The sequence below is a fragment of the Paroedura picta genome, chromosome 3, assembly GCF_049243985.1.
Source record: "Paroedura picta isolate Pp20150507F chromosome 3, Ppicta_v3.0, whole genome shotgun sequence".
Taxonomy (NCBI): domain Eukaryota; kingdom Metazoa; phylum Chordata; class Lepidosauria; order Squamata; family Gekkonidae; genus Paroedura; species Paroedura picta.
Window position 1 is genome coordinate 130,515,920 of NC_135371.1, and position 27,052 is coordinate 130,542,971.

The following is a 27,052-nucleotide window of genomic DNA, read 5'->3' on the forward strand; positions in this document are numbered from 1 at the left end:
GCCTCACACACCTCACAGGGTGTCTGTTGTGAGGAGAGGAAAGGGAAGACAAATGTAAGCCACTTTGAGACTATTGATAAAGAAAAGCAGCATATCAGAACAAACTCTTCTTCTTCAGTAATCGCAGGGCTCTCTCAGCCTCACCCACCCCACAGGGTATCTGTTGTGGGGAGAGGAAAGGGAAGGTGATTGTAAGCCACTTTGAGACTCCTTCGAGTAGAGAAAAGCGGCATATAAGAACCAACTCTTCTTCAGTAATATCAGGGTTCTCTCAGTCTCACCTCCCTCACAGGATGTCTGTTGTGGGGAGAGGAAACGGAAGGCAAATGTAAGCCACTTTGAGACTCCTTCGAGTAGAGAAAAGCGGCATATAAGAACCAACTCTTCTTCAGTAATATCAGGGTTCTCTCAGTCTCACCTCCCTCACAGGATGTCTGTTGTGGGGAGAGGAAACGGAAGGCAAATGTAAGCCACTTTGAGACTCCTTCGAGTAGAGAAAAGCGGCATATAAGAACCAACTCTTCTTCAGTAATATCAGGGTTCTCTCAGTCTCACCTCCCTCACAGGATGTCTGTTGTGGGGAGAGGAAACGGAAGGCAAATGTAAGCCACTTTGAGACTCCTTCGGTAGAGAAAAGCGGCATATAAGAAGCAACTCTTCTTCTTTATGTATACCACTCAGAGGACACTGATTCCATTTTACAGCCAGAACTATTTAATTTATTTACAAACGAATAGTGTAGGGTGAGTAGTGTAGTGGCCAAGTTTTCAGATGATACCAAATTATTCAGGATGGTGAAAACTGAGGCTGACTGTGAAGAGCTCCAAGAGGACCTCCACAAACTGGGTGAGTGGCCGATAATGTGACAATTGAAGTTCAGTATTGTAAGCGTAGGGTGATATACACTGGGACATGAAATCCCAACTTCAAGTTTAGGCTTACTGAGACTAAGAAGGAAAAGATCTTGAGGTCATAGTGGATAGCTCAATAAAAGTGTCAACCTAGTGTGCTGTAGCAGTGAAAAAGGCAAACTCTATAGTCGGGTTACTAGAAAAGAGACTGAGAATAAAATGGCTGATATTTTAATGCCCATATGTTAGGCTTTCTCAGCCAAGGTTTTGTGAAACCCTGGGGTTTCTTGATGGCCCTGTAAGGGTTTCCCGAAGTTAATTAATTTTTATATGGTCATATTGACACACTCCTCTCCTAAAATGGCCAATGATGGGCCTGGAGAGGGTGAGAAGGGGAGGGGCCCTATGTGGACATGTACATAACTATGCTTCCCAACCATATTCTGCACGATAGCGCCACTTCTGGGGTTTCTTGAAGCCTGAAGAATGTTTCAGGGGGTTCTCAACAGTAAAAAATCTGAGAAAGACTGCTCTATATAGAAGAAGAAGAGTTGGTTATATGCCGCTTTTCTCTACCCGAAGAAGGCTCAAAGCGGCTTACATTCGCCTTCCCATTCCTCTCCCCACAACAGACACCCTGTGGGGTGGGTGAGGCTGAGAGAGCCCTGATATCACTGCCCGGTCAGAACAGTTTTATCAGTACCGTGGCGAGCCCAAGGTCACCCAACTGGCTGCATGTGGGGGAGTGCAGAATCGAACCCGGGATGCCAGATTAGAAGTCCGCACTCCTAACCACTACACCAAACTGGCTCTCTCATAGATCTATGGTGCAGCTTCATGTGGAATACTGAGTGCAGTTCTGGTCACCTTATCTTCAAAAAGACATTACAAAGCTGGAAAAAGTATCGAGGAGGATAATCTAGATGAGGGGGAGGTAGGAGCACTTTCCCTAGGAGGAAAGGTGAAGAGTCTGTTTAGATAAGATTCAAGGGGGGGGGACGACGACAACATGATAGAGGTTTATAAAATGATGCATAGGACAGCGAGAGTTGACAAAGTGATTTTTTCCTCCCTTTCCCAAAATACTAGAACTTGAGAGAGTTCAATGAATCAATAAGTTTACACAGAGTGGGATTAAAATGTGAAACTCACTGCCAAAGGATGCAGTGAAGGTCACAAGAATGAAACGCTTTAAAAGATTCATGGAGCCATGATGATGGAGGGAAACCTTCACAATCAGAGGCACTAAGCCTCTGAATCCCACAGCCAGGAGGCAATCTCAGGGGAAGGCCTTGGCCTCTGTGCCATTGTTGGCCATTCAGAGGAACTGACTGGCCACTGTGTGACAGGCTGCTGGACAAGATGGTCTGTTGCCCTTGATACATCAGGATTCTTCTTATGTTCTTATGCCACCCTTCATCTCATGGCAGCACACATGCTCCTTGTATCCTTACATGAATGCTGTATAAGGAAGTTTGGCTGAGGGATGGTGACTGACCCAGTGAGATTTAGGGCAGACCGTGGATTTGAATTTGGTTATTCTATTCAGTACCAGGGGTGCGCAGTGTCTTTTTTACCAGTATTTTCTGGCTCAGGTCTGTTGGACACAGCACCCCAAATCACGGATGTGAGTTTTTGTTGGTTTTTTTTTTAAAATCCTGATTTTTTATCTCCAGAGTCTAATGGAGAAGGAGTAGCGGCAAAGCTGCAAAACAGCTGATTGGCAGAATAGATTATTCTCATGGTCAGCTGTTTTTCAGGCTTTCTATTGCATTCCCTTTAAACAGCGGCCATTTAAAGGGACTCCCTATGGGCTTAGCTGATCTTCAGATTGGTTTCTTGTACAGCCCCATTTAATTGATGCTGCACAAGAACCCAGCCCAAGGCTCATCTGGTGGGGAGTGCTTCACCTCCCACCTGCTCACCTGATCATAAGACTGGCTTCTGCAGTCCCTTTAAACTCTAAAGGGAATGAAGTAGCAATCCTGACAAACAATGGAGAAGCAGGAGCAATGTACTCCAATAGTCAGTATGGAAGTGGTCAGTATTGTGATTCCCATACCTGCTGTCTGAAAGGACACAAACCAGGCATTATTTTACCACATCAACTGCTATTTGTGTAAACAAAGCCTCAATTGAAGAGCTATATTTAATATTTACCAAATTCATCTTGTTTGCCTCAAATACAAAGGTCAGTTTGATCAACCATATTTACCATGAAAGAATGGCATCTATCACGTAATAGTTGGGTTACGTAAATGACACACATAATTTTTTTCTCCTCAAGTGGACCTTGCACCCAATAATGGAGGCTGAGAGAAATAAATATTTGTCCCTTGAAACACAGTTCTTGAATTAACAAGCCTGTACTCTGGCTTTAACGCAGAAACAATTTTTGTCACTATGCTGACCAATAAAAATACATGAGATAAAACACGTACCTCATTCAAAACCTTACTTGCTAACACAACAGAAATGGTGTTTCTCTTAATCAACTTATCTAACTCGGTCCACTGAGTCCAGTATCTGTCTCCAACAGTGACATAGGCACGTATTTCAGAAGGCCGTAACAGCAAAAATGAAAATATCAATAGTAATCACATTAACTTGCAATTCCTGGCTAGTTTAACTGTAAGAAAAAATAGCATTGTGAAGGACTTATACTCTTCCGAGAAAACAGTGCTTGGAAATTGGATTCACCTCTTTAGTTCCACCTGCTGAGGATGGCGGTTAAAAAGTTTAACCCAGCCTTGAAAGGTACCCATCCAACTAAACCATTCATCCAGGGTCTTTCTTTACAGAAAGCCAGTGATATGTGAAATCATGTTCTCCTATCTTGCTTTGTTTTTCTCATCTGTAAGCAGCTACTCTGCCCAGTCCCATACAGTAGTACTCACTTGCCTGCTGTTCTTTAGTGTAGGGGGCTTCTTCTCTTCCTTCCCCAGACTCAGCTGCCAGCCAATGGGAAGAAGGAGCTACGGGGCGCAGCGCTGGTACAAGACTCCAGCCCCGAAGTCCGCTCAAGGCAGAACAGCAGGTGAAAAAGAGGGAGGCTGTCTGCAATTGCCACAATGACCTTTGAGACTTTTTATTATCATTTCTTCATTTAATATTCATAAAGTAAATAATGAGGGCTGCGACAGGGGAAGCAAAATGAAACATTGGAACTTACCTGAAGGTTTCTTCTCTTTGGTGAGATGAAGTCATCCAAAATGGTTAGGTCATGCCTCCTCTCATTCCAGGCAGGGCTGTCCAAATTTGTGGAGGACGTATTGACTCACTTTGAGGCTGACTCTCCAGTCTTAGTTTAGCCCAGCTCCATAACAGATTTTGTGTCTGATTAGATTTTTATTATTATTATTATGAGGAGGAGGAAGAGGAGGATGCGGTGGGATGTGGATGACTTTGCCTCACTGAAGAGAAGAAACCTTAAGTAAATTCCAATGTTTGTTCTCCTTCGGGGGGGGGGGGGGACCGGTATATGCCAAAGCTACAATCAGGGTGGGTTCCTCATTTTAATTTTTATTCTGTTCCACCTTTCTACCAGATGATGCTTCTGCAGATTTTAACTGGTCCCACCCATAATGTTATGCAGAGTTATAAAAGGAGGACCAGGCTGCAGTTCTACGATTTCTTTCACCAGAGGACAGGTGGAAAAAGTTACTGATGTTGCTGCAGATCTGTTAGAGTGGACCATAACACTGGTTGAGGTCTCAGGCCTTGCATTTTGTATGCCTTTCTGATACATGGCTTGAAGCCTTTTACCTAAAGGCTGTGAGCTTTGAGACATAGAGAAAATCCCTTGCTTACTCTTCACCATCCAATTTAATCATATGCATGGAGCCCTGTGCACATCTAGCTTGTAACATAAAGGGAAACAAAAACCCAGCCTGAAATGCAGGCGAGAACCAAAAAGGCTAGAGATAAAAATCAATTTTAGAAAAATATAAACATATATAAGAGCTCAAATGTTTAAAAACCATTAAACCCATTAAAGAATATCTATTTGTCATACATAAAACATCTAAGTGCATTCGCCAGTATTGCCAAAAAGTTTAGACCTTGACCTAAAGTGTTTTGATCTAACAAATCTTCATCAGAGGTCAATTGTACAGATGAACACAGATGTAAATTTAAATTTAAAAATAATTTTCAACTGGGGTGTGTGTGTGAAAAAACCTGTGTCTTTGTAAGGTGTCAGTGGATACAACTTTTTAATACAGGCCGACTTTTGAATGTCTTCCATGAACAACTATAGACAAGACTGAAAGCAGGGTTTTGTTTTGTTTTATTGGACTATCCTATGATATCAACTACTTAACTTGGGAGGCCCAGTCCTTTTAAACCTGCCAGTTCAATCTCTAAACTCTGAGCTGTAGTCAAATAGGGTCTGGGTGATTACATGATTCATGTTCAATAAGAACAACAGTTGAGAGGCGGGGCAAGTCAGAGTCCTGAAGAGTCCACTTGTTTGGGAACTTCGCAGCCAGGCAGGGGTTGATTTGCGGCAGCAGTCAACAGAAGAGGGTGAGGTTTGCTAACTTCCCCCACTTTCTACCCAGGAAAGCTTGTAGAAGCTCCTGGGGCCATCTTTCTTTCCCCGGATACTAAGCTGCTTGTGCTGCAAGACAAGAGGACTTCAGCTGCCATCTTTAATCTCTTTTTGAGCTGTATCTATTTTATAAAAAAGAAGAAAAAAACCCTACGATTCGTAGACTAGATTTGACGTTGTTTGGTGTCCAATTATCATCATGCTTAAAGTCTTTTTGCTCACCGTTATTGCCGTGCCGTGAGTTGGGCTCTTTCCTCCCCCTCTTTCCTTTATTTATGGTCTCTTTCAGCACAAGCTGAGGCTATCTAGAGTTGGGAGAGACTTTATTACAGGTGGGGATCAAGGCCAAGGGATTTCTGAAGGGGGGGGGCTCTCTTCTTGTTGTTTGTTTTGGAGATCAGTGGCAAGATATAGAGTTCCCGCGAGGCTTCCAGACACCAGGACGAGAGCCTCCATTATTTTTGCTTCGTCACTGAAAGGCGATCCGGAAACCTGAAAAGTCTACTCTTGTGGCTTGGAACAAAATTCGACTATCGCTTTTGGAATAATTTATTGCCTGCTATCAATATGCCTGTGATAACAAGGAGTCAAATGGTCCATCTTTTGGAAAAACAGACCATGGACTTGAAATCTTTTACAGAAGATTTGCTCAAGGATACTTTTAAGGAAATCCAAAACAGCAAGAAAGAAATTCTACGAAGAAGTGATGGCCTAAAGAGAGCTACTGTCACTGGTCAGTTATAAGATCAGGGGATCAGAATTGAAGAACTGCAAGCAGAAGAGAAACTTGAAATTGGGGAGACAGGAAAAGGAGTGTTAGAGACTTTTGGAAAAGTAGACCGGCAACAAGAACTTCTTCTGAACAGTATTTGCCAGACAAGGACATCAGTGTTGAAAAGGCACAGCCATTCCAAAGCTACAAGACATAAGAATCAATCAAAAGAAAGCAATAAAAAAAGTTTTCCATGAGAAAAAACGTGCTGGCCCACTCTGGATTGGAGATCAGGTGTCTCAATAGTGGATATACCAGTGGATATTTTGTGGAAAAGAGCACAATTTCATTTTTTACATCAAAGGCCAGAGTATAAGATATCCACAGAGGATTCTGTTTGCCCTGGAATTAATTTTACCAACACGAGGGAAAATCATCAAAACGCTACAAAAAATGCAGGAGGTAGTTGATTTCTTAGTTCAAGGATATGCCTCGTCACAAGGGGAACAACAACGTGCAGTAAGCCTCGATAGGAGACCCCCCTTAAAAAGGAATAAATGGAACTTTCTGATATCATGGACAAAAAATTTATACTTATGGCAAATGAAGAATTTCGGCAACAACGGAGCTTTTATTGGGATTACGGCTTGAAGCAAGAAAGAAAAGACTGGGGGGGGTGATGAGACATTCTTAGGGGGAGGTAATGAGGGGCGGAAGGGGAAATACAGTGTTTGAATTTTTTTCTATTCTTTTTCTGTATATTTTTACATAGATGGTATATAATACCTAAAGTAACTGCAAAGATTTCAAAGTGATTTGATGGTAAGTGTAGGAAATGTCATCGTGAGTTTTTCTTTTTTTCCCTTTCTTTTTATAGATACTGGGGTAAAGTTTATATTGTTTTGTTGTTTTGCTTTTCATATGTGGTGAAGTATTAATTAAAATTGCTGAGCTATTTAAAAAGGTAAAATTGATATCTATAAGCAAAAGAAAACCAACTGAAGAATTTCAAGAATAGTGGAATTCTTCTCTGGAACATTCGGCAAAATGAAACTTCAAGCAAATGGGGACTCTGGGGGGTAGAGGGAGGGGTGATATTGTAACTACTAGTATTATTTTTTGTACTTTATATATCTATATAAAATTAAAAATTTATTAATAAGAAAAAAAAAAGAACAACAGTTGCTTGGCTATATCCACAGTGAAAATACTGAAATCTTCACTAATTCTGAGACCAAAAACCTCTATGCCTCAAGGCAGCTACAAAAATTACTTTGGTTGTCTCCTTTGACACTGCTGAAACTGGAGGGTCAGCCTCACTCTGAGCCAATACAGTCTACACCAGGGGTCCCCAACCTGAGGCCCACGGGCCACATGCGGCCCCTGACCTCTTTCTGTGTGGCCCTCCAACCTGCTTGTCTGCTGCTCTCAACCTCAGGGCATTTCCCCTCAGACCCATTCTATTCTTCCTGCCTCAAGAGGCACCATCCACTCCTGTTCATCCTCCCCCTTTCTTGCAAAAAAGACAATAGCAACATGGTTTGTTTGGGTCTCCATGGTTCTTTCTGTCAGCCCCCTCTTGTTCTTATCCTCCATAATAACATTTTGGCCATTTTGGCTCAGGCAGCCATACCACTCAGCTTTTTAACTCCCCCTCTCCATGAATTACCATGTTGAAGCTACGTATGTATATAAGGACGGTAAAGTCGCTGTGTGAATGGGTTCAGGAGATGTCAGGTCTGCTTTTGCAAAAAAAGAAAAAGTGGGAAAAAGACAGGAAAGGGCCTGGTATTTTTTTGAATACTGAACATTTCTAGAGGCTCCACCCATCAAAGAAAGTGGCTTAGGTAAGCATGTGTAGCTAAATAAAAGGATTCCACAATGAAATATTGTTCCAAAATGGACTACATTAAAGTTAATATTTCTTCATTCACTTTTGATTGTTTACTTTTGATCTAAGTAGGTAGGTTAGTAATTTCATTACGTTTTGGTTTTGGGTAGGCTAATGCCGCCCCCATGTGCCAAAAGGTTGGTCTACACCAATGTGCATAGCCTGCCTGGAACAAGAGGAGTGACCTAGCCAGTTTGAATGACTTCCCCCACTGAAGCAGAAGTGCAGCTTTGCAGTGGATCCTTGGAGACTAAGACTGGGAGCTATCCAAACTGAAAAGGACAGGTGGGGAATGCCTGCCTTTCTGGAGGGTAGAGGAAGCGAAGAAATGTACAGTTATGATAGGCCTTAGATAATGATAGGTTTTCACTTCATCATTTTGCAGCCATTTGCCAGGCAGGCTCTCATCACCACTGTACTCAGCTACAAAATCATTTTCAGAAGTTATCTTGGGGCAAGTAGAAAAGCACCTAACAACAGTGTTGGAGGGCAATATCAAAATGCTCCTAATCCCTGCATTATTGTGTATCTGGACTGCAAGAAGAATCCTGGGGGGGGGGTGTAATGATGTGGCATGGAGGCTCTTGTGCTAACACTGTTCCTTGACATGGATTATGGCACCCTTGCATGGGCAGGATCTCCACACATGCTCACTAGCAACAAAGACTCTTGCAGCCTGCAGGAAGAAGAGCTGGGTTTCGTACCCCACTTTTTACAACTTAATGGAACCCCAAAGCGGCTCATGAACACCTTTCTCTCCCTCTCCCCACCACAGACACCCTGCTGTGAGGCAGATGGGGGCTGAGAGTCAGCTGGCTGCACATGGAGGAATAGGGAATTGAACCTGGCTCTCCAGATTAAAGGCTGCCACTCTTAACCACGACATCGCGCTGGCTCTATTCCCAAGTGCAAACATACTTTTCAGTATGTATTGATTTAATTTCAAAATATTTATACCCTGCCTTTCCTGCAGACAACAGGAAAGAAAATACTAATACATAAAACTGCACTAAAATGGAGAAATTATTTGCTCTAGTTTCTTTTTAAGGTATTGGAGAATACCTTGAGCGTTTCCAGCACAGTAACACAAAGAAACTCCATGGCTATGGTGATTCCAGTATATTATCAGAACAGACCCAGTGTGCACAACAGATGTCTAAGTGATATAATTAGTAACCTGCAGACCTGTTCATTTTACCTGATACACACCAACCACATACCAACCATATGCACAGCTAGCCCCTCCACATTATTAGATAGTTGGATATGAATTATGCTGGACTATTTTGGCAACTGTGTGGCTGCAATCTTGAGATCCTACAGGGCAACAGGATATATATAGTGAATGGACAGCGGGGTGCTCATCTTTTCTCACATAGACCCATCCAGATTCTCCTGTACAAATCCCATGCACCTGCTGGGGATGTTTTAATTCCATGGATATTTATTTATTTATATATTTATACCCCGCCTCTCCTGGCAACTGCCAGCCTGTGGTGGCTCACAATAAAATAATAAAAACAAGAACCCAATATCAACAATAAAACATCCCCAGCCCCAATTAAAATTAACCTAATATTAAAACAGCAGCAGCAAGATGGCAGAAACAACATAAAAGAACACCACAGCTCCGTTGCTCAAGCCACGTTGCCCACCACAGCTTTTATGTGGTTCCATAACAACCAACCATAGGGTGAGACCCCAGATTGAAACTCTGGGCATCCTTTCCCTGGCCTCAACCAAATGGCTGGCAGAAGAGCTCCATCTTGCAGGCCCTGTGGAACCTTGATAGCTCCATCAGGGCCTTTAGCTCTCATGGGAGCTCATTCCACCAGGTTGGGGCCAAGGCCAAAAAGGCCCTGCCCTGGTCGACACCAGGAAGATTTCCAGGGGGCCTGGGACAACCAGTAGGTTCACAACCACAGAGCAAAGTGCTCTATGGGGGGGGCATAGACAGACAGGCGGTCCCACAGATAGGTAGGATCAAGGTAGGCCTTGAAGGTCAAAACCAAAACCTTGAACTTGATCCAGAAATAGACTGGAAACCAGTGCAGTTGTTTCAGCACAAGCTGAATATGTGTCCTCCAAGTTGTCCTAGTGAGGACCCTTGCAGCCGCGTTCTGTACCAGCTGCAATTTCCGGTTCAGGGACAAGGATAGGCCCACTTAGAGTAAGTTACTGTAGTCTTGTCTGGAAATGATGGTTGCATGGATCACCGTGGCCAAGTGGTCCGAGGACAGGTAGGGCGCTACTAGCAGTACTTGGGGGAGATGGAAAAAGGCTATCTGGGCTACCTTCATGATCTGAGCCTCCATAGAAAGGGAGGCATCGAAGATCATGTCCAAATTCCTGGCAGACAGTGCCGGTATTAACTGCCCCCCATCCAGACATGGTAAACATGCTGCCTACTCCTGCCCATTCCCACCCAGCCACAGGACTCCTATTCCTATGGCTAGGTGGGAAGGGGCAGGAACAGGCAGTGCGTTTACCATGCCTGGATGGGGTGCAGTTAATACCAGCACAGTCTTCACTCCTAATTAGCTTTTATATACATTATTATATTATTATGCAGAATAAAGCAGTAGATGGATATAGCAGAATTTCTAACTCTGGGGCTTTTCTACTGTCTCTAGAATTTTCGATTACAGAAAACTACTAGTCCATTATTTGATGCAAAAACTAACTTGCTTTATCATTTGTTGATGGTTTCCTTGTTTGAAATGTACATGTAGAGAAGCCCCAAGGACTCACCCAATCCCACCAATCAAATGTCATCACAGAATCATCCCATGGGATTGCCAATTTACCTGGGATTGCCTCCTTCTCTGAACCACTGGTCTGGAGACATACACAGCCAACCCAAATTGAGTCAAAGTCTTCTTTAATCTTTGATAGCGTTTCCTATAAAGAACAAATGAGGCCAGCAAAGAAGAGAGTGTTGTGGAATTGTGTCAAGTCTTGCTCCACTGAAACAATAGAAACTCCTAGGCACTAACAGAGTCATCTGGTTTTCCCTGGGATGGAATAGAGTTTAAACTTTGCTGAAATAGTTGTCAGTGCTTCAGATTTAGAACAGAACTGTGTTACTTTTGCCTTCTGACCTTGCCAGATGACCCCGGAAGTGAGCCTGAATGAACGTGACCTTCTGCTTGAAGACCTGGAACTGCCTCCGGCTGATGAGGCCACGGAGATTGCGCTGAAGAGTAACAATAGCCCAGCTCAGTTTTTGATTCCATCTTCTTTCAAGTATTTGCCTTGCTTTCTCCTTCAAGAACACCTGAGGAAACAGAATAGATGCTGACATCTTAGAATACTAGAACAGGTTCTGCATTTACAAACTAGTCAACTGGTGGTCTTCATGAGAATAGAAAGGTAGGGTATAAATTTTGTAAAAAAAAAAAGTTTCCCCAGCATTAATTAGTCTACGTTGCTAATTGTGACAAAAACTGTTCAAGGAGATCCATGGCATTTAATTCCTAATTAGTCTCCAACATGGACAGAGTTCAAAAATGTAAATAGGCTTGCTTCATTGATGCTATAACTGCATATACTGCCAAATAGCCTAAGGCTCTGTGGCTAGAAACAATTTTTAAAAATACATTTTAAAACAGACGATCATCCCAAATACCAATCAAAACTGTAGATCAACCTTTTCAACCTTTTGAACATGGAAGCCCTGAAACCATTTTCCAGGCTTCAAGGAGCCCTGGAAGTGATGTCAGCTGTCCATGCCTCCCTGCTGCGCCCTTCAGAAGTTCCACGTCACCAGAAGTGATATCATCACCTGCGTTAACAGGCAGGTTCAAAGAGGACTGAGGGGGAGAGACAGGATGCGGTTTAAGTCAGGAGTAGGCTCCGCCCCCTCCCAGGTGCAGAGAGAACTCATGCTCAGGAGAGAGGGGGGGGGCAATGAAAGCAGTCGGTTCCCTAGCTTATGGCTGAGTCCATAAAGGAAGAAGGGGAAATACTGCAGACCCCCTTCAGATCTCCCGCAGACCCCTGGTTGGGAATCCCTGCTGTAGATAGCCTCTAGACAAGAAGAAAAATCTTTCAAGATCCAGAAGTCTTTACTGGCTACTTAAAATACTAGCATATTGTTCTTAATCACTGTGCAATATATTTAAGATGTACTGTTCCTTCTGACAACAGGATTCTAGATAAGAAAAAATTAAAATACAAATAAACACAAGGTTTTATTTTTGGAGACAACAGTGGCCAACACATTTTTGGATGTGAATAATGACATGGAATGTCCTTTTCCTGGGCTCTAGATTTTCTGCACACAAGATAGCTGGCACACTGCAAGCAGAGCCCCATGAGAAGATCTTAGCATCTACAGAGATAAGGAAAAGAAACTCCGTTTGTTATGTTCACAGCACATCTAACTTCAACCGTAAACAGGATATGTTTTGGTAACTTCCGGGTTGGTCTGGTTGGTGCCTAGAGGTAAGTTAATGTATGTGAGTGGGGACTTTGGCATGCCATATGCTGCTGCTTTTAGACGTCAAACAAGGTTTCTCCCTGGAAGTGCATATTTTTATCTACTAAAAATCCTCAGGATAGGTCATGCTACAAATCTAAAAAAATCCCCCAACATTTATTTATTTTATTTATTTATTTATCATACTTTTATACCGCCCTCCCCGGAGGCTTATTCACATGTATTCATTACACTGATACAACCCCAAACTATGTGGAAAAATCAATTTGGTGTCCTGGGCCTAAAGGTTACCTGCTCCCTGGAACAAAATTCTGGGAGAAGCAAGGAGCTACAGATGGGGAATGGGAAAATTGGTGGCACACGCCCCTGCCAAGAGCTTAGAAAGACTGCTTCTTTTACACTGTGTAGCTCACTGGGGAGTGAACACAGGATTCACTCCTAACTAGAGCCAGCATCATGCAGTGGTTATGAGTGGCAGACTGTGATCTGGAGAACCAGGTTTGATTCCCCAGTCCTCCACCCAAAGCCTGCTGGCCAGTTTGCCAATCACTCTTCTGTCAGAACTCTCTCAGTCCCTACCTACCTCACAAGGTGGCTCTTGTGAGGAGTAGGAAGAAAAGGCAATTGTAAGCTGCTCTGAGATTCCTTAGGGTAGAGAAATGTGATGTATAACGACCAACTGTTAGGCCCATTTTATCTGCACTGGCTTCAACATAGACAAGCTCTGAGAACATATCACCTTGGTGAGTCCAATCTGATAGAGGTCCAAGTGGTCTCCCACAACATACGACAGTACAGCAATGCAACTGTCTCGTTCCGGTAAGCAGCTTGACCCCTGGCCAGCCAGAACACCATACCTGAAAAACAGATCAAGCCAGTTTCAAAGCTATTCTAGGGCACTGAGATACAGAAGAGAGAAAACCAGCCACAGCACTTAGGCAGCTAAAGGTTGAACTAGGTGTGTACAGATCCTCCTGGCCTGTTTTGGACACTAGGTGGGGATAATTCAAAGAGAGAGGGACAGCCTAATAAAGGTAGATGAGGACTGCCCTGAGTGGTCTAGGTCCTGGGTATCAGAAGTAACGCCGTCACTCTAAACAATCCTTCCAGTCTAGAGTCTTAAGACAAAAGGGCACGGTGGGGTCCCAGACTTACCAACGAGGGATCCCTTAGTGTTAGTTAGATCAGGACCCTCGAACCCAATGACAGAGCTTTTGACTGCAAGTTGGACAGGGGGCAGGAGTTAGAACTCTCTGTATAGCCATCCTTTAATGTTTTAATGTTTAATATTTACGGGGGTTTCAGGCGATGTATAGGTTTTTGTCATTTTACTGTGAACCGTTGCAAGTCAAATTGAGAGCAACCGTATACAAATCTGAAAATAAATAAATATAAATTATAGGCACTCCTGTTCTCTGAGGTCTCACAGGTGGCCACCAGAGTCTTCTCCATCGTGGAATATCTGGCCAGAAGACAGGCTCCTTCTCTGTCCTGAGGGAGCTGATCAAGACATTCTTTAGAAGAGCGTCTTTAAGATCTGGCTGCTCTTACATTTTGGGCTTCTATTTTTCTTATCCTCATTTCTATTACTGAATTTATGCTGTATGCATTTTAGCACTATTTCATGATAACCTGGTTTGGAGGCATTTTTGGCTTGGATGCAAAATATGAGTGCAAAGTTACTCGGAGAGCATCCAGAATGCCTGAGACTATCATGGAGGCGACAGCTGTGGAAAAACAATTCTGGCTAGCAAACTGAACCACTCTCTAGACTTTGATTACAAATGTTGCTCCCACACAAGCACCTTGGGGTGTTTACACATGTTTTTAAAAGGGATGAAAAAACGCTCACAGGGCCATCTGCCATGAGTGTCAAAACAAAGAACCAAGAACTGGCTTTCAGTCCCAGACACATCAACTGAGTGACAGCATGAGGCCCAATCCCTTTGGCAGGTGAGGGACACCTCACCCTAAAAATAGCTCCCAATCTCCTGCAGGTCCAAAGAAGAATATTTCACAACTTGACTTTGAAACAAGCCTCACCTGATGAGGAAGTGGCAGAATGGGATACGAATGGGATAGCCTTCCTTCCTGATGCAGATGGCCTCCAAAATCCCAGAATGCCTTAGCTGGCAAGCCACATATTCAGTGTCAAAGATGTTGGGCAGCTAAAGTTTAAGATAAATAGGATCTCTGAGTCAAAGGTCAAACAGAAGGCACACAGGACAGGACACACACCGGCCATGGAAAAGAATCAGTCCCTTTGCTCACCCCTCCTTCATCAGGCATTATGCAGCAATGCAAGAGTGTGTATAGTCTGAAAAGGAACAATGCTTGTAGGAGGCTCCAGGAAACCCTGATCCTTAGCCCACCATGCATTCACAATACAGCGAGTTGGATTAGCCAGCAATGGGGAAAACACTCTCTTAAGGGGTAGCCCTGCCAAATATGAAGGCTAAACTGCCTGAAAAAACAAGGCTTTTCTTATTTTACTCCTTTCACATTGTAACAATCAAATTCGGGCTGTGAGGCAAACATTAGAGTGGCAGGGCTAGAAACAGTACACAACTGTACTGCCCCACCTAAAAGGGTAGCCAGCTCTGGGTGGTGAACCTCCTAGAGAGTTTGGGGGTGAAGCCTGGAGAAGGTGATGTTTGGGGAGAGGAGAGATCACAGTGGGATTTAATATCACACAGTCCACTTTCCAAAGTAGCCATTTTGTTCAGAGGAACTGTCCTCTTTCACCTAGAGACAATTGTGATCACAGGAAATCGCCAGCTACCACCTGGAGAGTGGCAACCTTAATTATAAGGCTGTAATCTTGAAACTTGCCAGACCAGGAGCCACTTTTAAAGAGGGAACAAGGGGCACACTGAGCTTCAAGCATGTGCCATCCCAGTCACATAACAAGAAGAAGAGCCTAGTTCTGATTGTTGGAGTAGGGTGACTCACTGTGCCTGGTCATTGAGGGGTGCTACATTGCTCTAGACCAGTGGTCCCCAAACTTTTTATCACCAGGGACCGGTCAACACTTGCCAATTTTACTGAGGCCCAGGGGGGGTAGTCTTTTGCCAAGGGACGTTGCCACCGTCTGAGCCCCTGCTCCACTTACTTTCCCACCAGCACCTCTGGCTTCCCGCTGCCCGCTGGGGGGGTGCTGCAGGGTAGCCCCTGAGGCAGCAGCCAGGAAGGAGGACAAGGAGGAGCCGCGGCCCGGTACCAACTGATCCCCAGACCGGGGGTTGGGGACCGCTGCTCTAGACGTAAGTATGTGCCATCTTCTTAATTAATTAGATGCCGCTCTTTGTCTAACCTGGAGCCTTCTCTTATGTTCTCTCTCTCTCTCTCTCTCTCTCTCTCTGTGTGTGTGTGTGTGTGTGTGTGGATGCATCATGCACACAATTCCGCAGCCTGACCTCTCTGGGGGTTTGTCTAAGTTGTCATTGTTGTTGTTATTGCTGACCAAAGCCATTGGAATGTTGTTGATTTAGATCCACTGTTGGATTGTTGCTGATGTGTTATTTTGTGACTGTGTTATATGTCCAGACTGTTCCATGTATTAGCCCTGCTATGCTGTATGTGAACTGTCCTGAGCTGTATGGGAGAGCAGGATAGAAATCTAATAATAAATAAAATAAATAAAAATTGGTAGATCTCTCCTACAGAAGCTACACAATCTTATAATTTGCAAGACTCTTTAGATTATGGTTCTGTCTCCTTCCCAATGCAACAACCACGTGAACCTCAGTAATTATTTGCTCATTGTATGGCACGTGTGTGACTTAGCCAGGGATCCTAAGATGGTCTGGCTGCCAGGCAAGAGACATTTATAGGCAGTTTACTATTGCCTGCCCTCTGCGTCCTGGTATTCCTTGGAGGTCGCCCTTCCAAGTGCTAACCCAGACAGACCCTGCTTAACGTCCGAGATCTGACGGGATCGGGCTTGCCTGGTCACTAAAGGTCACTAAATGTAAGCTTTCCTTTTCTGCAATATATTAGTTTGGAATTAATTTACTGAGCATGATATCATGAGTCTATGACTGTGCCACTTTGCCATATTAACTAATACATCTCTAATGTATTCAAAGCCAGGAACTTGGGCCACAGATTGAGTCAGGGGTAGGAAGCAAATGCTGAGGAACAGGAGGTGTATCATCAGGAGGCCCCTGGAAGAAACCTCTGCACCACTGCAACATCCTCTTGCTCATCTGCTGCTTTTCTCAGCATAGTACAAAGAGAGACAGGATGCACAGAGCTCTTGTTCTCTATGTATGTGCACCAGTCACAAGTACTTCCAAAAAAGGAGCAGGAGACAGGTAGCTCTATAGGGGCTTCTGATCCAGCAGGTGAGGCTCCGGGCCCAATCCAATCCACATGTTCTAGCCCAAGACAAGTTTAAGATGAAGTATGTATGTGGACCATGTTCATGGAGAATACACACATTTCACTGACTTGCATAATGTAAAGGGCAGTTATTTTGGCAATAACTCAATGCACTTTCAATGATGGACCATACCCTGCAAACATAACAGCTTGCTTACCATTCGGGAATTGGGTTTGACGCACCGAACAAAGAAAACATGGCTCCTGTAATGTGTAAAAGAAAAAAGTAGCAGAAACTAATCTCTGAATACATTTTCTTGACTTGTGAATTACCTACATATACTGCAAAGAGTGATATAAATGTGAGACATGGGAAAGAACAAGAAATAGTTGCTTAAGGCAGACCAATAGGTGCACAACTTCTTAAGCAGCAGCAACAGCAGCAGCAGAAGGGGTGTTTGTACTCTGCTTTTCTCTACCCTAAGGAGTCTCATATCGCATTCCCTTCCTCTCCCCGCAACAGGGACCCTGTGGGGTAGGTAGGGATGATGATTGAGAGAACTGTGACTGGCCCCACGTCACTTTGTGTCTCTTTAATGTGCATGATTCAAGAGGATATGAAGAATATCCTACTGGAGCATTGGGGAAGATGTATAGTTAGCATACTTAGATCAGGAACTTCCTGTCATTTTTCAAAGACACTCCTCCTATGTCCAGATTGGCTCAAATGGAGACTTCCGCCTCCTCTGAGTGGACTTCCTCCCCACTTGCCTCCACAACAGACAGAATGACTACAAACATCAATTAGACAGTTATGACTCTCTCTCTCTCTCTCTCTCAAGTTGTTTCTTTTCTAAATAAAACTTTTATTCTTTTAAGCAGCCTGGTGTTGCACCCCTCTTTGCATATCTAATCCCTGCCAACAATTTCTTCACCTGTTCAATTTAGCTGTGAGATCTTGCAAGGACTGGTGGAGTCTGGATACTAGCGTAGAAGACTGATGCTTCAGCTCTTGGCCTCTGATTCCTCGGTTCCTCTGACTCACCTGATGTTCTTTGACTCTCTGGAAAATGCTGGATACCAGCTTGGAAGAATAGCAAAAGAAATTAAAACACATACATTTGACAATTTACTTGAAGAGCTGGCTAACTGGGCCAGCTCTCTTTATCCTCCCTAAGTGCTGGAATCTAGTGAAAGCAAGCAGATTTATGTCAAACACCTCAAGCCAGCCTCATGATCTAAAGGCCATAGCATTCTGGGATAGAATTTTGTTCTTTACTTCAGGTGCCACAGGTCCAAATATCTTCTATAAAAGTAATGCCTACAGATAGAATTTCCCCACCCATTGAACAGCTATACAAGCTGTGCTCTGATCTTTCCAAAAACTCTGCAGGAAGGCAGATTGAAGAAAGGTCAGGGAAACTCCAAGAGATGTATGAATGTACCATAATGCTGTGGGGCAGCAGGAACTCAGTGCAAATAACCCACATCACAAAATCATTTCAAAAGAAAACTCTCTCTTCCCTTAAGCACACATCTATCCTGGCCCAATGTGGATTTTTTTCCCTCTTGGATCATGGTGACTGAATATGGCATGTTTTGAGACCGGAATGCATTTAAATGACTCTTAATGTTTATAGGCACAGAAAATGTCAGGTGTAGTTCTGCATGTTTGGACTGAGCAGTCCAGGGAAGAAGAATATACATAGCCCAGATGCAAAGACATAATAAGAAATATATGCGATTCACTGTACCTTTAGATGGCTCTGGAAGAAAATATCCAGGATTTCTGGTCGTAGTTGGTCATGGTTTTTATTCAGAAACTTGTGTACCTGTAAAGTCAAATTACCCGCTGCTCATATTGGCATTTTAAAATTCCAGTTAATTGAACTTCTGAATCTTTTGTCAATGCAAGGACTCTGCTATCTGTTACACTAACCTACAGAAATCCCTGTTCCTAGTTTTAGGTGGCGCTGGAGAAACAGTGCCTGGGGAACCTCATCTACTCACCACCAGCAAACCTCCCCCCCCCCAGCTACCTTTCGACACTCACATCCTTCTTTCACTCACAAGCTCTATCACCCCCATGCTGAGTTGGCCTGTACCACCTGTACACTCCTTCCCTGAGATTTGGGGATGGAGTCTAGGGAGGACAGAGACTTCAGTGGGGTCCAATGCCATAGAGCCAATTGTATTCTATAGAAATTCTGATTTCCAGACTTTTCCCTGATACAGTACTTCAGTTATGGAGAGTACAAAACAAATATGGAAATAGATGTGGAAGTTGAAAGAGCATTGCTAAGTAGCCGCATTGCAGATAAATGCTCAGACAATTTACTATGGTCACAACTACAAGAGCAGTTTATAAAACTTTAGAAGGCAGAGGCTCATTTCCCAATTTCAATTTGACCTTTTACATTTTGATTTGCAAAAGCCCAGGTGGGTGACCAAGTCACAGCGAAATTAGACAGACTTTTTTTCCTGACAATGCTAGACCCAAGAACTCCAAAGAAATTTACAACTCTAGATTCCCCCCACCCCGCTCCAGATCAGAGAGCGACAAATTTTTCACTGGGGTGAAGTTGGTGAAAAAAACTTACCTTTGGCTCATCTAATGAGTGAAACTGCAGCCCCTTAAGCACAAGGCCTTGAGAATCGGGAAGGCGATGGAATGTTCAAGGCCCTACATACCTGGTAGGTAACAGGCCCTGCATAATGCTGTACAGTGAAGGCAGGCAGCGGCAACTTGGGCTTGGTGTACCAAGGACTATTGGTGTGATGATAATGGCACTTCTGCAGGAAGCTGTGGTCTGTGGCCTAGGTAGAGGAGAAACCTTAGGCAGATATGGAAATAAAATTAAGCAGCCTTGTCCTTAATGTCACGTTAGGTTAAGTATTCTTAACGCAAAAGAAATCCTCTACTGAACTTAAGATTTTAAAATGTGGTTATGCTGTATGCATACTAGTCTCCATCCACTAAGTCATGGTGGTAAGACTAGGATTGGGGATAACTAAGCTCAAATCTTCACTCCACAGGGAGCTGCAGCCCAACTGTAGATGGCAAAAATGGGAGGCTGCAGCTGGAGATGCCGGATGCAACTGGCAGACCCGCCTGCCTGTGGCTGTAGATGGCAGAATGGGGGGGGGGAGTACGAGGACTGCGGCTGGGAGCTGAGGACAGTCCTCTTATTCACCTGCCTGCTTGCCTGCCTGCCTGGCCAGCAGGTGAGACAGAGGCCAGCCCCCAGGATCTACAGCCACAGCCCCCCCCCCCTGTTCTGCCATCTACAGCCACAGGCAGGCAGGTATAGCCACGGGGAGCATTAGTTTTTATTTATTAAACACTGTAATTGTGTTAATAAGTGATTACAGCACAAAACATTTTTAAATGCTTCCTGCAGCTCCACAGCCATGGTGTGGAGGCCAGGGAGAAAGAGAAGAGAGCAAAGCCCACGGAGCACCAGGCAGGCAAGCAAGCAAGCGGGCAAGCAGGTTCCCAGCTGCAGCCCTTCACCATGCCCCCATCCATTACAGTAAAGAGAACAAAAGAATTACTTTGAAAATGAGACAGGAGAGTTGCGAGAAAGAGAACTGGCTGCAACCCCCCCCCCCCTTTCAGGAGCTGCTCTGTGGAGGCCTAGGAGTGGCTCAGAGAGCATTTAATTTTTTTATTATAACACAAGAAACTTCTTTTGAAAATTAGAAAAAAGATTTTGAAGTTGAAGGGGAGGCGGTCAAATGTGACAGAATGGTGCGGGAAGGTGATCAGGGAGTTCTCCTCACATCACATTGATTGACAAGTTAAACCGGCTCCGGGCCAGATTAGGTGCAACGGGCCAAAGGATCCATGTGCGGAAGGGGGAAGAATCAGGGTGACTAGCCCCGGAGCGAAAAGTAGGTCTTTGAGAAAGAGAGACGCATTTCATACTGGAGAAGGGGAGTATAAGAAAGCAATCACAGAACTAGTGAAAAGGGAGGGAGGGAGTAGTCTTGCTGGTGTACAATTCTCATGGTTATTACTGCCAAGAGGCACCTGCATGGTCCATCAGGAGAGTACTCAGCATTTAACACAATAATTCGTTCCTTGGATGCTCCATTAAGTAGAAATGTAGCATATTGTTTTTAAAAATAATTTAATTTGTGTATACAACATGGCTTGTATTATTTGTTACCAATGATGCCACGAACACAATCCAGTAGAACACAATCCAAACATTGCACTACAACACACAAAATGCACTGGATCTGAATGGAGAATTGTTTCTCAGTGACAGAAGACTGTGAACTGAGTTGGGGAGTAGGAATTCAGGGCCATTTCGCACGGCTTCAAAGTAGCAGAATGGTTGCTATTTGGAAACGCTACTAATTTGCCATAACCCACGACGTCGTAGACAATCTGCAACAATCCTGAAACCAATCAGCAAAAAGCGCTTCGTTGTGGCGCTTTCAGGGGAATCCAGAAAAGTGGATTCACCCTCCGGATAGCGATACACTCCTGCAACCAATCTGCAACAGTAGCGCTAAAGACCTGTGCGTTACCATTGTTGCTGGTTCTTCAAAGTCCCTCCCCCTGGCTCTCTCCTCCAAACTTCCGGCGAAGCGATCGCCATTTTTTTTTCTCCGAGCGAGCGGGGATAAACGCACCGGCGAGCCTCTTTCTGTTTAGAGGCTTCCCTGGCTTCAGTCCTTCACCTTTAGTCACTAAGCACAAACCACTGAAAAGCCCGTTTGCTGAAATAAAGTCCCTTTATTTTTTACAAATAAATCCAGCCGAAAATCGGGCCCGTGAGAGGGGGGGGGGTTTATCACTCGAGGCAGCGTGCAAACGATCATACAATCAAACGACAGCTCACATTAGGCAGCTGGATGGGTCTCTCCGTAGCAACGAATCTACCTAGATTCGTTGCTATGGGTCGTTTTTTTTTTTAAAAACCTTTCTTAAAGGGAAAGGGGCTGTTTGGGAGCATGCTAACGGCTGCCCATTGGCTGCTTGACGGCCAGGGGCGGGACGAGCTTGGCAATAGCGCTTCCTTTCTATCGATTTCTGCCGAGACCGGAAGCCTGTGGGAAACGCTAAAAAACGCAACTGATTCCACTACAAAGGCAGGTATGCATAACGACGAATTCCACTATTTTAAATGGCGATTTTTCATTCCGCAAACAATTTGCAACAAAGATCCCTGTGCGAAAAGGCCCTCAGTATTCACATTTCCTCCAGTTTCACTTGGAAGAAAAGTGTCTGTCTCAATTCCCTGCAACAAATGAGCAACAGATGACAATGCATTGTTCAAACAGAAGAATCCTATGCAGAGTCACTCCAGTTTGGAATCATGGAATCATGCAAAAGTGCATTAAAGCCAATGGAGTTAGACCAGAGTAACCTTGCACAGGATTGTACTATAAATCATTTGAAAAGGTCTTATGTTGCCAAACCTCCCCAAGTGTAACTGTGAATAGAAACTGGCAGCTCTTAAACAGGAAATAACCAGTCTTTGGACTTGCATCTCTGAAAATGGGGAAATGCCTTTGAACAGGACAAATGCCCACTACCCTGTGCTTTATTTGAATTAATCAGAAATTGGATCCCAAAGGTTTTTGAGTAGTGCCTCTTCTTTCTGCTGTGCTCCCTGAAATGCTGCCCTGGAGTGAGGGTGGGGTGTGTAGTGAGAGGACTATCGTATGTTCAGTATGCTCACAAGGGGCCAATTTGGAGAAGGCTAAGGAGGGAGCTGATTGAGTCTGCCAAGAAAACGCTAGAGGGCGTCACCCCAAGGGTCAGACATGACTCAGTGCTTGCACAGGGGATACCTTTACCTTTACCTTTACTAAGGAGGGAGTTACAGCTCATTAAGAATTTCCAAGTTCCAAGTACATGCAGAGACATGGGATGCAGCTGACTGTTGTGTTTGCTGACATGGTAAGGCTGTGCCGTTTCCATTTGTGCAGCAAACACGATTGCTACAAAACGGGGAAGGCTGTCGGGTAGAGCTGTGACAGTGGCCTCGGATCTATTGCTAGCCAGGCATCAATGTGTTAATGTAGCTCAACATACAACTTAACAAGACAAATCTGCCTTGAGCAGGAGACTCATGTTTTTCTGCCTCTATAAGCTTCAGTGCTGTAGTCCATATTCAGGAAGGAAAGGAAACCCAAATGCATTTCTGACCTGTGGCAGTAAAGTCTGATCGTCCAGGATGTGCAAGATGCCATGGGGCTTTGCTGCAATCAGATCCAGGCAGGATGCCGTAGATGTGCTGGAAACAGGACTCCAGATTAGTCCTTCTTGTCTATACTCCTCCTAGTGGTCAGGGGTCATCCAAACAAAACCCCATCGCAGCCATGAATTAAAAAACAAAACAAGATTGATAGTGAGCAGTGCTCCAGTGTTCCCAGCAAGCAAAGTACACCCAAAACAACTGTTCTCATCACTGACCCAGTCCAATTGTGCTATATAAGCATTCTACCTTATAACAAAAAGACCTTACACAAGCAGAGATCCCACTGTTGTTTTCCTCTACAGATCAAGTATGCAACAGCACATGAATTTTTTCTTCTGACAGCGCAATTCAGAGCAGGGGAGTAGCACAACTGAAAGGTGGGGAAGCATACTGGTACCTGTATCAGTGCCTAAATGTTCCTCCAGTGGGGCAAATAGTAGCTTCCCAGGGCCTCTGCCAATCAAGAAAGAAACACAGAGGAGAAGCAAAACCTGTCCTATATTTGCATCAAAACTAGGCCCCTCAACACCTGAGTTTTATGGTGGAGAGGCTGAGAGCTCTGTTCCTGGAACTCCCAGCCGCAGGGATATGTGAGCAGTTAGGCCTTATATGCACATCTCACTGGTAGTGCTGAATATTGAAAAGAGGGTCCATTCCCCTAATACAATTTTAGGCCCATCGAGGGTCTCTCCTTATCGGTTGGCCTTTTCATAACTGAGCAGCAGCATCTCGGAGGTGACGGAGTACAATATTACTTTCTCTCTTATACTCATGAGCAGCTGTCATTCACACATGCCTAGCCTTTGATTTTACCTCCTCTTGAGTGATGATTATCTGGCTGATGAAATTATGAAGATGTTCATTGGCAAAGTTAACGCATAGTTGCTCCAGGCTGTTCATTCCAAGATCCTGTGAATACACATAACAACACAAACTTCTTTCTTATTTCACACTGCAAGTCAACCAGGCCATCTGTAAGAGCTAATCCTGTGCCTTAAATGCCAAGGAAATTACTAGCCGCCCTGCATAACTTTAATGTTTCTGCCTCAAAGAACCACATGGCAATCACTGAGCAGGTAGAACAGAGAGCTGTGATTTCTAAGATTCAGCAAGAACAAGTCATGTCAGGCCAACCTTATCTCTTTTTTCGAGAAAGTGACTATTTTGCTAGATCAGGAGAATGCTATAGACATAGTTTATCTGGATTTCAGTAAAGTTTTTTATAAGGTTCCAATTGGTAGTCTTGTTGACAAACTGGAAAAATGCAGTATGGATCCTAATTCTGTCTGGTGGATTGGTAACTGTTGACAGATCGTACCCAGAGAGCCAGTTTGGTGTAGTGGTTAGGAGTGTGGACTTGTAATCTGGCATGCCAGGTTCGATTCTGCGCTCCCCCACATGCAACCAGCTGGGTGACCTTGGGCTCGCCACGGCACTGATAAAACTGTTCTGACCGGGCAGTGATATCAGTGCTCTCTCAGCCTCACCCACCCCACAGGGTGTCTGTTGTGGGGGGAGGAATGGGAAGGCGACTGTAAGCCGCTTTGAGCCTCCTTCGGGTAGGGAAAAGCGGCATATAAGAACCAACTCTTCTTCTTCTTCTTCTTCTTCTTCTTCTTCTTCTTCTTCTTCTTCTTCTTCTTCTTCTTCTTCTTCTTCTTCTTAATGGTTTAGCACCCTCTTGGAGAAGAGTGACAAGTGGAGTACCCCAAGGATCTATCCTGGGGCCTGTGTTATTCAACATATTTATAAATGATTTGGATGAGGGATTAGAGGGGGTACTTATTACATTTTCAGACAACGCTAAACTGGGAGGGGTAGCAAACACAACCAAAGACAGAATACAGGATGATCTTAAGAACTGGGCTAAACTAAATAAAATGAAATTCAATAGGGACAAAAGTAAAGTTCTGCATTTAGGTAGGAAAAACCAAATACACCAATATAGGATGGGGGAGACTTGTCTTGGCAGTAGCATGTGCGAAAAGGATCTAGGAGTCTTAGTAGACCATACATTGAACATGAGTCAGCAGTGTGACTTGGTGGCTAAAAAGGCAAATGAGATTTTGGGCTTTATCAAACGGAGTGCCGTGTCCAGATCACGGGAGGTGATGGTACCACTTTACTCTGTTCTGGTTCGGCCTCACTTGGAGTACTGTGTTCAGTTTTGGGCACTCGAGTTGAAGAGGGATGTAGACAAACTGAAGAGTGTCCAGAGAAGGCCACAAAGATGGTGAGGGGTTTGAAGACCAAGATGTATGAGGAAAGGTTTGGGGAGCCTGGTCTGTTTAGCCTGGAGAGGAGACGACTGAGGGGGGATCTGATAACCATCTTTAAAAATCTGCCATATAGACTGGAGCAGAGTTGTTCTCTCTTGCCCTAGAGGGATGGACCAGAACCAATGGGATGAAATTAATGCAAAAGAAATTCCGTCTAAACATCCGGAATAAGTTCCTGACAATTAGAGTGGTTTCTCAGTGGAATTGGCTTCCTCAGGAGGTGGTGAGTTCTCCATCTTTGGAGATTTTTAAACAGAGACTGGATAGCCATCTGACAGAGAGACTGATTCTGTGAAGGTTCGAGGAGGTAGCAGATTACAGTGGATGAACAGTGTGTCCTACATCAGTGGATGAGTTTTGAGTGTCCTACATAGTGCAGGGCGTTGAACTACATAACCCAGGAGGTCCCTTCCAACTCTATTATTCTATGATTCTGTGATCTCAGTTGTCAGATTCATCCAGGCTGCTCTTTGGCAATGGACACTCCTGAATCTTAAGCTTGCTTGCTCATAATTCAAATGAGTTTGGAAATATGGAAAGGCCTTCCCCAAAACTACCCAGCTAAACTCTTATGAGTACACTAGCATGTGGCAGAAGAGCGAGCTCAGAAACGACCTCAAAGCCATGTATGTCAACAACGCCAATAGTGCTGTCCATTTCGGAGGGGGCCAGTGACTCATTGATCTTCATCAGCAGCCAATCAAAGAGCAGGAAGTACAAAGCCTTGGCAATAGTATCCCTGCATGCATGGAGAAGAGGGTGAAAAGGGGAAAATTCATTATGAAGATGAAAAACCCACAAGCAACAAAAAGAGGAAGAAAGAGAAGCAATGAAGCTTACCTGGCATTGATAGCACTTTCGACTGATAAAGGAGTTACGATCCAGTCATAGCATGTTTCCTGGAGAGAAAGAGACATTCTGTGTTCAGACTGGTGGGACCTTTGATATCCCCAAGCAAAGAAAGGAAAAGCCTTTGAATCAATGGAAATGCTTCATTTAATAAATGTCTGTAGATGGCGCTCCTTGGGTGATTTAGAGATGAATTATATTCTTCTTCCTTGTGCATCCATTTTTGATTATTTAGGTTCTGATCATTTTATAACTTTCAGCGGCAGAGGAGGAATAACAGATACTGCGGTAAATGTCAATCTTGCCTCAGTCTCTGAAAGCCTGAGATTTATTTCCCATTTTCTCACTAAGGAGAGCTGCCCTTTGATAGCCAATTCACAGGGTTCTTTTAAAAGCTATCGACAACTTTGATCAGCAATCCTTTTGTCAGCCTCCAAACCTATGCAAATTATTTGTGAAAGCTGAGACAAGGGCATCAGTCTGCATCATCTTGGAGGAAAGTTCTCCTTTTCAAAAGCAGAAAGGACTGACAAGACCTATTTTAAGTCCAGCAACGTAATTAACATTGCAATTAACATTGCAATATACTGACAGGTAAGCAGCGGAGGTGGTGTCCATAGGTCAGGCCTGTGGAAATCATGTCTCATGTGGCCCTAAAATACCCCAAAATAATGTGCTTGAAAATCAAAACCTATATACCTCAAGTGCCCAATTCATCTTGAGCTGAGCACCACCTAAGTCCACACTAAATATTTGTTTACAATTAGATGTGTACTTGAGTCAGCACAACTGGCAGCATTCATCACTATGTGGACAGCTGGAGAGTAGCTGTTATCACTTATTCAGAGCATGTAGGTCCAGGACACAGCCTAATTTTTGTTTAAAGAATGTCCCCTGGAAACATGTTACTTCCCTGTCCTCTTCACAAGGATAAGA

General features: G+C 44.0%; 1 protein-coding gene across 6 annotated transcripts in view; it reads right to left on the reverse strand.

Moving 5' to 3' along the window:
• MYO15B (myosin XVB) overlaps positions 1-27,052 on the reverse strand; it is a 111,847-nt gene that overhangs the window by 61,738 nt on the left and 23,057 nt on the right. For all 6 annotated transcript variants that reach the window (XM_077327770.1, XM_077327773.1, XM_077327769.1 and 3 more), the window contains exons 3-14: positions 26,108-26,166; positions 25,883-26,006; positions 23,802-23,897; positions 22,937-23,068; positions 19,462-19,587; positions 18,525-18,602; positions 17,706-17,854; positions 16,989-17,034; positions 14,491-14,615; positions 13,187-13,304; positions 11,108-11,283; positions 10,814-10,907 (exon numbers count right to left, since the gene is read on the reverse strand). In XM_077327770.1, the coding sequence (XP_077183885.1) occupies positions 10,814-10,907; positions 11,108-11,283; positions 13,187-13,304; positions 14,491-14,615; positions 16,989-17,034; positions 17,706-17,854; positions 18,525-18,602; positions 19,462-19,587; positions 22,937-23,068; positions 23,802-23,897; positions 25,883-25,957 (1,215 nt within the window). In that variant the 5' untranslated portion in view covers positions 25,958-26,006; positions 26,108-26,166. The remainder of the gene's footprint in view (positions 1-10,813; positions 10,908-11,107; positions 11,284-13,186; positions 13,305-14,490; positions 14,616-16,988; positions 17,035-17,705; positions 17,855-18,524; positions 18,603-19,461; positions 19,588-22,936; positions 23,069-23,801; positions 23,898-25,882; positions 26,007-26,107; positions 26,167-27,052) is intronic.